At 34.7% G+C, this 14,584-nt stretch overlaps 1 protein-coding gene across 2 annotated transcripts; it reads left to right on the top strand.

Moving 5' to 3' along the window:
- Nucleotides 1-3,793: 3,793 nt before the first annotated feature.
- LOC146168921 (mitochondrial ribosome and complex I assembly factor AltMIEF1-like) lies at nt 3,794-13,042 on the top strand. Of its 2 annotated transcripts, XM_083388945.1 has the most exons (6): nt 7,284-7,426; nt 7,673-7,855; nt 8,626-8,967; nt 9,123-9,275; nt 10,735-10,965; nt 12,386-13,042. In XM_083388945.1, the coding sequence occupies exons 2-6, from the start codon at nt 7,673-7,675 to the stop codon at nt 12,638-12,640; spliced, it is 1,164 nt and encodes a 387-aa protein (XP_083245071.1). In that variant the 5' UTR covers nt 7,284-7,426; the 3' UTR covers nt 12,641-13,042. The 2 variants fall into 2 exon arrangements, with proteins under 2 accessions (XP_083245072.1, XP_083245071.1); XM_083388946.1 differs by lacking the exons at nt 8,626-8,967; nt 9,123-9,275; nt 10,735-10,965; nt 12,386-13,042 and adding an exon at nt 3,794-3,938 and having other exon boundaries at nt 6,979-7,426; nt 7,673-7,812.
- The last annotated feature ends 1,542 nt before the right edge of the window (nt 13,043-14,584 follow it).

The following is a 14,584-nucleotide window of genomic DNA, read 5'->3' as shown; positions in this document are numbered from 1 at the left end:
CTAATGAAAAGTGTAATGAAACTACTTTGAAGAAACGCGATAACTTTATTGGTTAGTCTAATTCAATATTTGCTAAGTTTTAAAAGTCTGGGCCTAGCGAGCCAAGTGAGCACGTTTTTTTTGGTATACCGGTATTTCTTTTAAATTTCTTTCCAGTTTTTATTACGCTGCCGAAAATAATAAAATGTTTAAAAAAAGACAAAAAAAATTAAATCTGTTTTCCGTTTCTCCGTGACGCACTTGTCAGCTTTCCATGCCGCAACAGCAAAGAAGCTTTAATCTTTTGAAAAGACATTACAAAACGTAAACCAACCGGATGTATGTATGAAGATCATTTCGAACTTACGTAGTTAAAATAGTCAAAAAGTATGTGAAATAGACTTGTGTCTATTTTGTCAAATAGGCGGCGGGCCGGATGAATTACTTTGACGGGCCGTAGGTTGCCGACCTCTGAACTAGTACAACGACTTGGTAACTCACAAAACAACAAATGTTAAAGATTTAGCTACCATAAACTGGGGATATTTTGGCCCAGACTGGTCAGTGTTGTTTTCACAGTATAAGGCCGTTATTTTCCTGTTTCAATATTAAACTAAGATTGTTTTAACAGTTTCCGAAAATTTCCCCAAAATTCCCGTTAATTCCCAAAATTTCCATGGAAAGTTTCCTCTCTGAAAATTCCCGGGAATTTTGCAACCCTATACTGAATGGTACCGAATAGAACCCAATGGAACTTAGATGAGTTGCACCCTTAGCCAAATATTGTGTTATTAATAAATTTATTCTTCAATATTTATTTCTCCCTTGCAATTGCAATTTTGACAACTCGTTTTGTTACTGTAAAAAAAGATTTTAATTGTTTGTCCATGTGCCTTAACAAATGTCAAGCTCTGGCTATTTCAACCAAAAAAATTGCATTTGCCCCATCCCATACAATGACTAGCTCACAACCTATCCCAATCAATATAACGTTTTAAGAATTCTATATAAAAGCTGGACATTCAACTAAATTTTTATCTCTATAGTTAGATGTAATATGTTTATAAAAGCTGCTATATTACTGTGCAATGGGTGATTTCAGGAAATGTCTTAATTCATTTAACACACTTTTTAACAATATTATAATGTTAAATTTACCGATTTATCCCCAATCCCTAAATGTGTAGTATAACAATAATCAGGCTGGCAGAATATTGTCAGCCGTCTGGTGACAAGCATTTTTGGGGAAAATTCTTTGATTTTTTGGTTGTGCTCCCAAACTTAAATGATGTGTTCGTCTAAGGCAGGGGTTCCCAACCTGTGGTACCACTAGTGAAGGTGTTTCAGGTGGTACGCCAGTAGCTTCCGATTATTTCACAAAAACCTGACTTCACAACTTTAATAATTTTTGATCTGTTTTTTTTCACAAAAAAACCCAAAGCTTGTTAATTGTTCCGTAAATATTCGCGTTGTTTCGTACCATTAAGATCTTCAAAACACAGGTCATGTCAGTTGTCAAGAAGGAGCACAGTTGCTTTGAAAAGCCGTACAACGCTGTGGGACAGTGGGCGTTAATTATGTCAAAAGGTTGCTCTTTATAAAAATCATCTACTGAATCATTTTATCAGTTCCATGTTGCGTTAGTTATTAAATGGGCTTGTATGCTGTCCTATGCATAACATCAAAATTACACATGTTTAGAAAAGTAACTCGAGGAAAACGATTCTTAAATTCACGATTTGCGAACTTTATGGCTACTTAGATTTTAATATAGTTTCTTGAATTTTTTGAACAATATTTGCCACTTATTACGGCCAATTGGGTCTGTGTTTAGTCAGAACAGTATGATATGGTTGAATAATATCTAAGTTACACGCCATGCTACCCTCTCCACAAACTGTGTTTTGGCAATTTTAACAACAAGACTACGAAAAATTTTTGCGCTTGGGGCAAACTACGACCTGCTTTTTCGCGCATTAATAATTGGGGGAACTCAGACTTTATATCGCCAATTTGTAATGTTTTTGGCAGTATATAGCCTTTGCATTGTGTGTCATATCACACCCTTTGAAACACATTTAAGGCAATTTGTCATTTTTTTACAATATGTTTGTCTAAATCAGTTCGATGATTACCAATATATCAAGCACGAGCAGCTTGTGTGTGTCTCCCAAATTAAAGTTTCGCCAATACAAACCAAATAAACGCAATTGTTTTTTTTTGCTTCACGCCACTAAGAGTTATTTTTTCAGATTTTTCTATTTTCATGCTGTCTGATTGATATGTATTGGAAAAATACAGAATTTCCTTTGTTATTATTGTTTATTATCTAAGGAAGGCGCAGGGCACAGGACAATTACCAAAGGGCGGTGCGGGGGAAAAAGGTTAAGAGCCACTGTTCTACGCGAAGTGGTACGCGTGGCAGTACAGAACGTCGAAGTGGTACGAGATTGGAAAAAGGTTGGGAACCCCTGGTTTAACGAATTTATCAACCTTGCCATGTTAGGCGATAAACAAGACTATTAACAAGTAAATGAACTAGCAAAATGTTGTGCGTGAGGCGCAAATTTTTTGTGACATAAAGAAATACATAAGGAGTATGCTGAAGTACATCCTGGGGGACTGGTGTGGCACATGTCTGCTAAACACTGCTGTATAAATAAGTTGTTTTGGGGCAAACTTATGTGCACACATGTAGCTCAAAAAGCGAGAAAAAAATTCTGTAAATTGGAAGAAAATTATTTTTGTTTAAGTGGGAGAAATTTTTGATAAAACAAATAACGATATTTATAATCTAAGTTAATAGAAATTGTTTGCTGAAATTAGAGCCACACACTGTGCAACATGTCATAGTATGCATATGTAAACCTTTTGGCTGAATAGATATGCTTCAGAGACACAACCATAGAAAACGAGGTCGAAGTTCGCTTAAAGTGCGAAAAATTTTTGCATTTACGTAATTTAAACAGCCAAAAAATAGTTTGAGCCTTAACTGGAGAATAATGGCCTGGTACATCCTTGATATGCCCATGCGAATGTGATACCTTTTTATTTGACAGAAATGACGACTATCATGATTGCTTTTTTAACTCAATAAAGAGGTACTTGCCAAATCAAATGAAAACTGCAAATACACAACAGTTCTTTAGAAATTTAGTACTATTTAAACTAATAAACAATCTATATGCCCAACACTGGCTTTTCCCTGCTAAACAACGCGATTGGTTTTTCTGTAACTTTTTTCAGAACGGCACAAAAAAATAATTTTATTTTTATTTGTGCATAATGTTCCTACATATTCAGCATTTTAAAAATATATTGAATTGAATATGTGTAAAACAAGCACAAGTTTAGAACACAATACACGTTTTTTAACATTATAGTGACAGGATATATTTCAAATTCTTTAAGATTTTAAAACTCTTGCTATTTGATTATAATCTTCTCAATACAATTTTTGTGTTTGTTCGAAATGCAACTAATGTTTTTCTACATTGTGCACAGTTGCTGTGTGTTGTTTCAATTTTGTTTGTTGTGACATCACTTTAAAACACTTAGTGTAAAAGCTAATAGAAACACTTGTGAGAATTTCATATTTGCCTCAACTATTAACTGCATAAGCCACTGCGTTGTTCAATTATTATATACAAGTTTTCTTGCAATACCCTTATTAAGTGCAATGGTGAGGATTGACAGGTGATCATTCGTTTTATTTACCAATACAGAAATTTTATGTGCACTCATTATTGTGCAATTTGTGTGTTGTATTGTAAACACAGCTCTTTAATAACAATTTCTTTATTTATATAGATGTTGATAATATTGGGTTTTTAACTGTCATGAGTTCCAGTGTGTATGTTAAGATTCCAAGCTCCCAATCAGACGTTAAATTGCAAATATTCAATTGTACCCAATCTAACGTTGCTGACATTACAAGTTTGGTTAAGCAAATTTTAAAGGTAAATATGTCTTTGGTTTATTTTAAAGATTTTAAATTTCCCCATTTTTTAATTTTTCTGATATACTATTTAATATTTATATGGGCCGGAAATTTGTTTTCGGGACATACCTTGTTTTTGCCCGAATTATTTTTTGGGTTCGGTTTTTTTTGGTTGTTGCAGACGTTTTTTTGTCCAGAGTTTTATTGTAAAACTATTATTCGGAGAGACTTCATATATCCAGACACGATGGAGGCTTATTATGTAGATGACGCTTAAGGATTTGAAGTCTATTTACCTAGGGTCCTTCAGCTGGGGGTACAAATTGTAAACAAAATATGACGTCATCGTAAAATTGATTTCAGCTCTGTACTCCTATCTAGCGGTCGCAATATTTCCTAAAAAGGATATGGTTAAAACGACACCGGTTATAAAAAATCTCCATTACCTGGATTAACATTTAAACCACAAAGGCTTGGCATAAGTTATGTCAAAAGTCGAATATTGGACAAGATCAATTATAAAGGTGTAGTACAACTTTAACATTATGTACACTTTTTGGACTATAATTTCGATAGCCATGATAGGTTAAAAGAAAAAAGTTGTGGAGGCTGTCCGGCGCTAATAATTGATAAAGGGGCACTTTGATTGCAACAAAAGAGATTAGGTCAAAGGGTTGTATTTTGCTTTAAAACGCCAGAAGCCAGTATGTCAAACAAATAGAAACAAAACCTAAACGTCTTCCTGGCCATCAGATGTTATATGCAATAAAGAAAACTGTTTGATGTGTTTCCATAAGCTTTAGATTTCAAAGTATAACCAGTTCATCGGATTGTATAACGTCACCTTAAAATTGTGTGCGCAATCTAATTTTTTATCTGAATAAACAAATACGGAATACGGTAAGAAACAGTCTAATGAACTCTAGACACAGTTTTATAAAGGAAATGTAGTTATGGAAACTCCGCAAAATAATTTGACAATAATGGTAAAAGCAATCATCTATTTATACAATGAAAATGATGAAATGATTTTATATTCACAAGTAAACAAAACAAAATCTGTAGTGGAATACTATTTACTAGGGTTGCCATATTTTTTACATAATCTCTGATAAACAATAGGATCGTTTAAGAAGCACAAAAAGGCCGGAAACTTCATAATGTTTTTAAATTTTGAAGAAACTTGCTGTTGTCACGCAAAATAGTGCGCAAACAAACAGCTTAATTTAAGTGTTTTTTAATTGTTTGTTCTATGTTCATGTTTATTGTTCGTATTTAAAAAAACGGATTTTGTTAATTACGCCTCAAATAGTTTTAAGGGCATATAATCTGGTACTCATAAAGTTAAACTTTAAAACTTAACATATTCGGCTTTAATTTTTAAAATTTATGTTTATTATGTTAGTTGGGTTTATAGGTTCAAAATTATGAGCGGGTCCTATTTTTTCGCTATAAAATAGTGTGACGTTAAGTTATTTGAAGCTCTCTACGTCTACCTAGCGACAGTAATATCTAGTATTTATCTCCCTTTAGTAATGTCGCTAGTAAACCATAAAAATGATACTACGAATCCCTTGTTTGTTTTTCAGGGGAGAACAACCCAACAATCGGGTGGTTTTATGGCAAATTAATACATAAAGTTGATTTATAAGAAAACTGTTAGTTGTACTTAATTGTAATTTTGATATAAAAAATGGCTGTAGTTTTTTAAAGGGGGTTTGAAAAAAAAAATATCAAAATATTGTTTTGTTAATGAAATATTTACTTCCGGGTGGAGAATGTTTTTTTTGGTTATCGTTTGTCTATAGTTTCGGGGGCATCAAACATATTTTTTTATTTGATTGTAGGTTTTTTATTAATAGGGGGGGAACTAGGGGATCCACAAAACTGTTGGTTGTACTTAATTAGAATTTAAATATAAAAAATGATCAAGAAGGCTGTAGATTTTGGTGGTTTGGGCGCAAGGGTTGGGGCTGTAGCTTTTTAAAAGGGGTTTAAAAAAATTAAAAATGTGGTTTTGTTAATGAAATATTTACTTCCGGGTGGAGAATGTTTTTTTTTTTTGTTTATGGTTTATCTATAGTTTAGGGGGCGTCAAACATATTTTTTTTAATTGATTGTAGGTTTTTTATTAATAGGAGGAAAATATGATTTTTGGGGGTTTGAGGGGGGGGGGGAGAGAGGGGGTTAAAACAATAATTGTTTTTTTGTGGAAAAAATATTTGTATCTACCGTCAGAAGAGAAGGCAGACAATTTTCGGCCCATATATATCTGTTTTTGCTTGCAAAAACAAGTCAAGGAAAAGGTTTGGTATGTGTCTATGTCCATCAAAACTTCTTTTGCATTTGTAAAGTCATAGTTAAAAGCAATAAATTTTTCGTCCGATACCTGTTTTTCCTTGCAGAAACACGTGAAGAGAAAGTACAACTTAATATAAACCGTAAAACGAATAAACCAAGTGTAATATACAATATTACAAAAATAAGCTGGCAAATATCTCCATTTATTTATGACCCAATTATTTAACCACCCATGAAAATAAGGCCCTGAAAAATACCTCCTGATAAAATACACAAAAACCGCAATCCCGTCTAGTTTTGAGATGCTTTTATGGCATGCCTAGCTCAATTATTAATTAAAATCCTATAACTGCTGATACATTTATAAGTAGTTATAGATTGATATATGGGTTTACTAATAAATTGCCATGAAATTGTTATATAACGTTTCCTTATAAACAAAATATTTGTTTGTCTAGCCTGGCCTTGCATGTATGAAAATGCAACTAATATTAAAAAATCTAGCAGCATTTTTTTTAATTTGAGATTATGCACCATTACCCTGTTTTTGTTGGGTAAAAAGACCTAAAATGACGTTTTTATTGTCAACATGTGAATAATAAATCTCCTTGATAATAAAATATTATAGTATTTTAAATCAACTAGTCTAAAAGTCTACACACTGAACATATAATTATCAAAACTGTGAAATGTACCATTTATTTGTTAGTTATTTTATGCTACTTGTTTTAAACATACTTCATGGATTTTATATTTAGGGAAGCAAAACTTCTGAAACATTAAATCAAGTCCATCGGAGTTTTGCTGCAACTGACTCAACCATCAGCAACAGCATAAACACCTTTCATAAGTTGTCGGCACTTGCAACACACCTCGGCTACCAAGAAGAAGCGATTGAAAAAAGTTTCAAACTCACAGCTAACGTCACAGAGCAACTCAACTCCATCAAATTAATCAGGCCAAGATAAATTGGTTTGCATTCTGTTTTGGTCATGGTCGAGTGGTCCCGCTTAGCAGTTCTTGGTCTCTACAAAGCACTGCTTCGCAGAGGCTACAACCTCAATTACTCAAGCAAGGACAAGTACTTTTGTCTAATTCGTGCTGAATTTCAAACTCACAAATCTCTCACAGAACTTGAACTAAAGCAAAAGCAACTTGATAAAGGACTGTATTTTTTGTCCAATCAGCGTGCTAAAATTCTTTAAGGTATGTTACTTTCCATTGTTCACTTGTTTTTTGTTGACACACATAAAAAGTGTGTGCCAACCTACAAAATATATGATATACACATATAAACATATTTTTTTCCTGGTAGCACTCAATCATTTTTATTTCACATCACTAAAAAATTCACAAAAAAGCTTAATTCACAATCCAAACTGGCTCGTGTTGGAAATGTATCAATTGTTTGTTGTTTTAACCTTCAATGATGTACGTATTGTTGTTTTACAGATGTCCGCATACAGACAAGCTATGCTCTCCGTACCTGCCGAGCGCCTTGAACAGTTTTCACTTGAAATGGAAAAAAACATTGAAGAAACTAGTGCAAAAAGAAAAAGAAAAAAGTCCTCTTCAAAACACCACAAATCAAGTAAAAGTAGCAGTAGTAGAGATGGGAACAATAGTAAGAAACAGGTAGAAACTTTTTTTGCATAATTTGTGTGCCCTCTGTTGCGTTTTGATGGCTGCAAGGTACGCCACATGCCACGACAAATATTCTACCTATATTTACAATACAGATAAATGCAAAAACTTGCAAGCAATTTAAGAGAAATACAGGCACACCAAAAAAATGTGTGCTTGCTTTGCTTGCCAGATACGCCTTGTTTTCAGAGATACACAGGTGCACCTTGACAGAAAATATATTAGGAAACACTGCTGTTAATCAATATAAAAAAGCTTACTTAATGTATATAAATATCAATGTAATATTATTTTGGTCATCACAGGGACAAAACCCAAGCCTAGATTTAGGGATGTCTGATACTCAATATTTTATTGAAACGGCGATACCAAATATTTCCAACAAAAAGCAAAAACATTACAATGTTGAAACAATCAAATTAGACAAAATTAAAACATTAAAAGGTGTTTTACTAATTTAATAGGTCAAAGTATGGTTTAACATTAGGAAGTGTAGTTTTCTCCAGTTGCAAGCCTACTTTTTTTGAAAAAAGTTCTTTTTTTTCTTGTTATAATCTCTGCATTGATTTGCAAATCTTAACTAAATCCTTGTATTACGGCTTTGGTGCTGCCATAGAATTGGTGAGACCGATAATACTACCAGTTAACTCGGGTATGGGCACCAATCCAATATTATCGGACATCCAGACATCCCTTCTTAGATTAATACCTAATCTATCTACTCATTGAAAAAAACATTTATTTTTATTTATTTTGTCCAGAAAAGTACCAAAGACAGTACAAAAAACAAAAATTCGAAGAGAAAGATTTCCAGTAGTGGAAAGAAACGCAAAGGAAGTGAAAAAAGTTCGCGCCTGAAGCACAAGCACCGGGGTCATTCAGAAGAAGAAGCAAGACTAACAGGAGATTCTGAGGTTGAGCAAGATGGACTCAACCTTGAAAAAGATCTTCACCCCTTGGGATTTTATGTTAAAGACAGAAAAGATTTGCTTGATCAAGTGTTTGAAATTGTGAAGGGAGCCAAGCTTGTTGCAATGTTGCCAGATATTTTAAAGAACATTCCTGAGCAAGAATTACGCAATAAATGCTTAGAACAACTAGAGGTTGGTCTGAGTGGCTTTAAGATCCAAAATGATTTTGGTATATTAACTAAACTTTCTTGTTTTGTATTTTTTCTCATGGCCTTGCCTTATTGTATGTCTTAGTAAGTGTGAGGAAAGTTAACTTATAAATTTTGTTATTTTTCAACTTGTGCCAGGTGATGTCATCGAAACGAATCAATCATGTATTAGCCGGTGAAACAATGAACTCTTCTTCTGGGACTGATTCCAGCAATGAAGAAGACAATAATGAGGCGCTAGCAAAACCGACATCAAACCTTGCTGACAAACAAGTCGAGCCAAGTTTACAGGTGAGCATTGTGTTTGAAACTGGCATAAGATGCTGTTTTTGGGTACAAAGTATGCTCTTTTCCATTGAATTCTCAGAAATAGGTATGTATATAAAACTGTTTTAAAGAAAGAAGTTAAATGTTGTTGTAAGTCCTTCCAACTTATGAATTAATAATGCCTGGAATTATGTTGAGAATATATTTTTCATACAAAAATTCGGAACTTTAATCCTGTGTATGAACAGTATTTATTTTTTCACCAATCCCCAGGTTTTTACATTAAATTAATGTGAGAAACGTTTACCAAATATTAGGTTGTATGATTGATATCCCCTACATCAGCGGTTCTTAACCGGGGGGCGCGCCCCCCTTGGGGTGCGCCAAGTAATTCTAAGGGGGGCGCGAGCTCGACTTCAATATTTTAACATTTTGCAGTGATTTTAATGGTTTCGTTTGGGTTAGGCATAATTCCTACATACAAACTCTGTTTTTTGCCAACTTTAACATTAAAACTGCAAAAATTTTCGCGCTGTGCGCGAATCTTCTAATTCCCCTTTAGAAAATACATGGTATCACCGGTCACCGCCCTATTAAATTAACTTATAGATAAACGATAAAAGCTGTCGCCCTTTCAGACTATTTTTCATCCATATTTTATATATGATAACAGGCTATAACAACAGGGGGAGTCGAACTTTTTTTACGCGAAACTATATTGTTTTTGCAATATTGCCGTTGTATTGTGTGTCGTTACATCTTTTGAAACACGATAACGCAATGTTTAATATGTGCGCTTGACATCATAACTCTTACAACTGGGGAGTAAATGCCCTCGCAACACGTTTGTCAAATTCAGCTCGATAAAATCAATATGTCGAACTCGCGCAATTTGTTGTGTGCCCAATGCGAAACGCCTCTACGTTTACAGTTTAGCCAATTCAACCAAATAAAACTCAAAGCGCGACCAACGACACCCTTCACTATTTTCCTGTTTTCTCAGTGATATTTAATTGCAAAATGTCGAATTATTTTCATAGTGGGGCGCAAGGCATGAGAAAATTACCAAAGGGGGACGCGGCTGAAAAAAGGTTAAGAACCACTGCCCTACATTAAGATCATGTGTTGCAATTTAATAAGTTTTAAAGTGATGTAAATTTGTACAATTTGTTTTAAGGACTTAACGGGGTATGTTTCTAGTTGTAACAGGAGTTTGTTAACTTCGGTTTTAACAAAAGTAAAGCGGTTAAATTATATTACAGGTCATACATTTTATAAAATATAATGCCAATTCCTTATTGCAGACACACACCCGGCGGGTCGAAAAAAATGATTAAAGACAATTAAAGACCCAAACACATAAATAAATTGAGTCACTTTCACATAGTTAAACATTTAACCTTCCAGGTCCAAATGCGATTGTTGAACACAATATTTACGTTTTTTGTAAGTCGCTTGAAAACCATTCTTATATTCGTCCAAGACAAACTTCATTGATTCGACTACGACTGGCACAACTGGATGCGAAGTGCTTTCACTACTTGCAGAGGGTTCACAACAAACTGTCAGTAAATCCCAAGCTGACCATCATCGCAACAGTTTACAGGCATCAAGCTCCACTACCAGAATTGAAAGTGACAAAGATGTCTCTTTCAATCACGAGGAAGGAGAGGTATGCAGCGACACTGAGGAGATAATGGTTGTTGAAGAAGAGGTGGGATTTTAATAAAGACTATATAGTAATATTGTGTACACTATGTAGAACTGTGGCACCTGTACTAGCCACTTCTTCGTCATATGTCCACTAGGGTTGTTCAAAAAAACACTTTTTTGTCAAATTTCAGTGGGTACCCCCTAGAATTGTTAGGTTGCGTCTAAAAACCCTACAAACCAAATCTGAGCACGTTTGGTTCAGTATTGACCGTGCTACGTCAATTTGAAAATTCAGATTTGGGCTGAAATTTTGAAAAAAATTAATTGTCCTCCCCCTAAAAAAATGTTTTTTCTTTTTTTTTTTGCATTGCTTTGCAATTGAATAGCCATAAATTAACCTGTTTTGCAGTAAAAAAGTGGTACAAATGTCACATTTCAACAACATTTGTTAGGCTGTTTTGTACGAAAAATGGCTTTTTAGCACATTTTTTGAACTTTAGATAAGTAATTGATATAATTGTGTCAATTACTAAAGGCAAGGCACTATTATATTAATTTGATGTCATGTTTGCTGCATCTACTTTATTTTAAAATTTTAAGCCATTTTTCATACATAACAGCCTAACAAATATTGTTGAAATGTGACATTTGTACCATGACTACTCACTTTTTTACTGCAAAACAGGTTTGTTTATGGCTATTCAATTGCAAAGCAATGCAAAAAAGAAGAAAAAAAAATTTTTTAGGGGGAGGACAATTAATTTTTTTTTCAAAATTTTAGCCCAAATATTAATTTTCAAATTGACGTAGCACGGTCAATACTGAACAAAACGTACTTGGGTTTGGTTTGTGTGGTTTTTAGACGCAACCTAACAATTCCAGTGGGTCCCCACTGAAATTTGACAAAAAAGTGTTTTTTTGAACAACCCTAATGTGTACTAATCAGTATTAAAAATTTTCTGCAGCTCTTATTTGGTCTAGTGTAGTGTAACATTTTAAACACTATGTACTATTGTTCCAATTATATGTGATAACACTGGTGTATGACAGATTAAGTAGAATTGCTTTTAAGGTGTTTATAGGTTTTGCAATCATTTGATTCTAGAAAATTTACCGATTACTAAAGTTTATTTTTGAACGTAAAACTATCATTTTAGGTTGTGACCTTTTAATAGCAAACAAGAGTCATAATGTGAGGCATATTAATTTTTTAAATGTATTCTACTTTAAAAACTGTGTTTTTTAAAACAAATCAACATCAAGTTAGCTAACCTTAAACCAAAAAAGTATTTAAAACATTATGTAAAAAGTATGTAAATGAGCACATGATTAAAATGGGGGTAACGAGATCATCAAGTTATCAACCACTTAAAACCTAACACGGATGGTTTTAACCCAATTTTACCTCACCACACTTTTTGCCTCATTACATAACTTACTGCAACACGTAAACTACATAAAGTATGTGCTCCTTGTGGCAGGAATACGAGTCCTCATCAGAAGAAGAAATTGTTGAGGTCGTTGAAGACGAAGAATACCAGGAAATGGTAGACGAGATGCTGGAAGAGACGATGCCAACATCTTCCTCCAGGAAGCCGGAGAAGTCGGCTCCGTCCTCTAACCAGGAGGAAGTTAAGAACACCGAGAAGTCGCAGCTGGAGCTGCTCGAACTTCAGTTGCGAGAGAGAGCCATTAAGTCGCTTATGCGGGCTGCCGGAAAATTAGACGATGAATGAAACGGTGTTGGCTTCATTTTATATATCACTGCTTTGCATCTTTCTAATTTTAGTAAGTTTAGGAATTTTCTGAAGTCTATTTTAGTAATTTGCCGATATCTTGTTATGGTCACCCCGTTATTTTGCAATGGTCCATTAAGTTAATTTTCGTTGGAGCAAGGGCGGACTTTAATTGTTAAATTTATTTTATCCCTAAAAGATGGCCTTGTCATAATGTCTACTTGTTATGTGATTGTAAACGTCGTGAAACGCGTAAATTTCACTAACCTAACTTATTAATTTTTAGCGACTGTTAATCGCGTGTTTGAAACAGGTCTAGCGGGTTTAATAGCTGATGTCGTCTTGTAATGTAATTGTGAACGTTGTGTATTGCTTTTAAACAATAAACTGTTTGTCTCTTCACGTCGAGAAACGCGTAAATTTCAGTAACCTGACTTCATTACTTTTGGCGACTATTAATCGCGTCTTTGAAACAGGTCTAATGCATTTAATAGTCCAGTTCGTCTTTTCTAATAGGGTATCTTGCACTTAGACGCACTCATAAGCAATTTTGGTATAATGAAATATATTCTTAAAAACTAAAGTTATTTCGACTAGTTTTATCCGAAGCGAAGTTGAAACCTACAATTAAAGATTTGGGTTGTGGAGAGTGCGCCACAAGCTACAAAAAGTTTAAAACCACGGCATTCGGGGCACGCAAAATGGAAAACCGCAGCAGAAATATTTCAATAAAAGGTAATATCTTCTCAAAACTGAGACGACGGCATAACTATTTGCTTTCATCGTTGCTCTAATAGTGGGCTACTTGGTCAAGCGAAGTCGATATGGCCCGACAAATATGTGGGTACACACAATAAGGCAACATTGTCTAAAGCAGAATAATCTATGATACCATAGAAATAATACCAACTTCGGTCGTTTTGGTGGTGACGTTTGGACCAGGGCTTTGGAGCCGGAGCCCTGTGTGAAATTTAAATGGAGCTGGAGCCAGTGGGTTTAAAAAATAGCTCCGGCTCCCATGAATTTCATAAGATGCTACGTTACTACTAAAGTACTAATGGCTGAATTCACATAATTTAACAGCAACCCTTCACAAAATTAAGAATTGTAGCTTCTTAGGCGCCACCTTTTCTAACTAAACATTGTGGTGTTATGTTTGATTATTTTAAAACGCTAGATATTGCAAATTAAGCGTTCATCCTTAAACCTTAGACTCCTCGGTGTTTGACGTAACGAGGCCGGAACACTGGTATCAATAAGCTCCGGAGCTGGAGCTAACCTATGATAAAAGAGAGCTCCGGAGCCATTTAACATTTACGCTCGTCCAAAGCTATGATTTGGACAACCTAGTCTTGTGCGGTTAGGGTGCCGCTGTTTTGGCACCGGATTGTTTGTCCCTGTTTGGGGTTGGTAGTGGTGATGGTAGGGGTTAAACTTTTTTTATCATTTATTCAACGCATTAACCAAATTATAGACGGACCATGCAATCATGTTCACGGCACAATATTTTGTTCATAACAGCTCCGACAAAATGATTCAGTAGACCAGGGGTGTCCAACAAGCGGCACGCGTGCCAAATGTGGCACGCGAACTAATAAAAAATGGCACGGAATTGTAGCGCGTCGGCTTATTATTTGTTGTTATTTAGTTACGTGGCCCAATTGCAGACCTGCCACTATTGCTCGTAAATTAACACGAATATGTTATTTGCATTCCGTAAACACGCCTCTGCTAATCGATGGCCAGGCGTGTGTACAAAAGCCTAACGAGACGGCATCGTAAGGGAATCTACTGAACGTAACTGAAACTGACTGGATCTCAATTTAACCAACTGAAATAATGTAACGGACAGACTTTATTATGCTGGACTGCGTTAGTACTGTACCATGGACTTTAAGCTATTCCTGTAAGTTGATTGCCGTTCTGATGTTCTCAATAAACTCA

This window comes from Ascidiella aspersa, chromosome 1, assembly GCF_963924565.1.
Source record: "Ascidiella aspersa chromosome 1, kaAscAspe10.2, whole genome shotgun sequence".
Lineage (NCBI taxonomy): Eukaryota > Metazoa > Chordata > Ascidiacea > Phlebobranchia > Ascidiidae > Ascidiella > Ascidiella aspersa.
The sequence above is the reverse complement of the archived record's forward strand: the minus strand, read 5'-3'. Positions and strand labels throughout refer to the sequence as shown.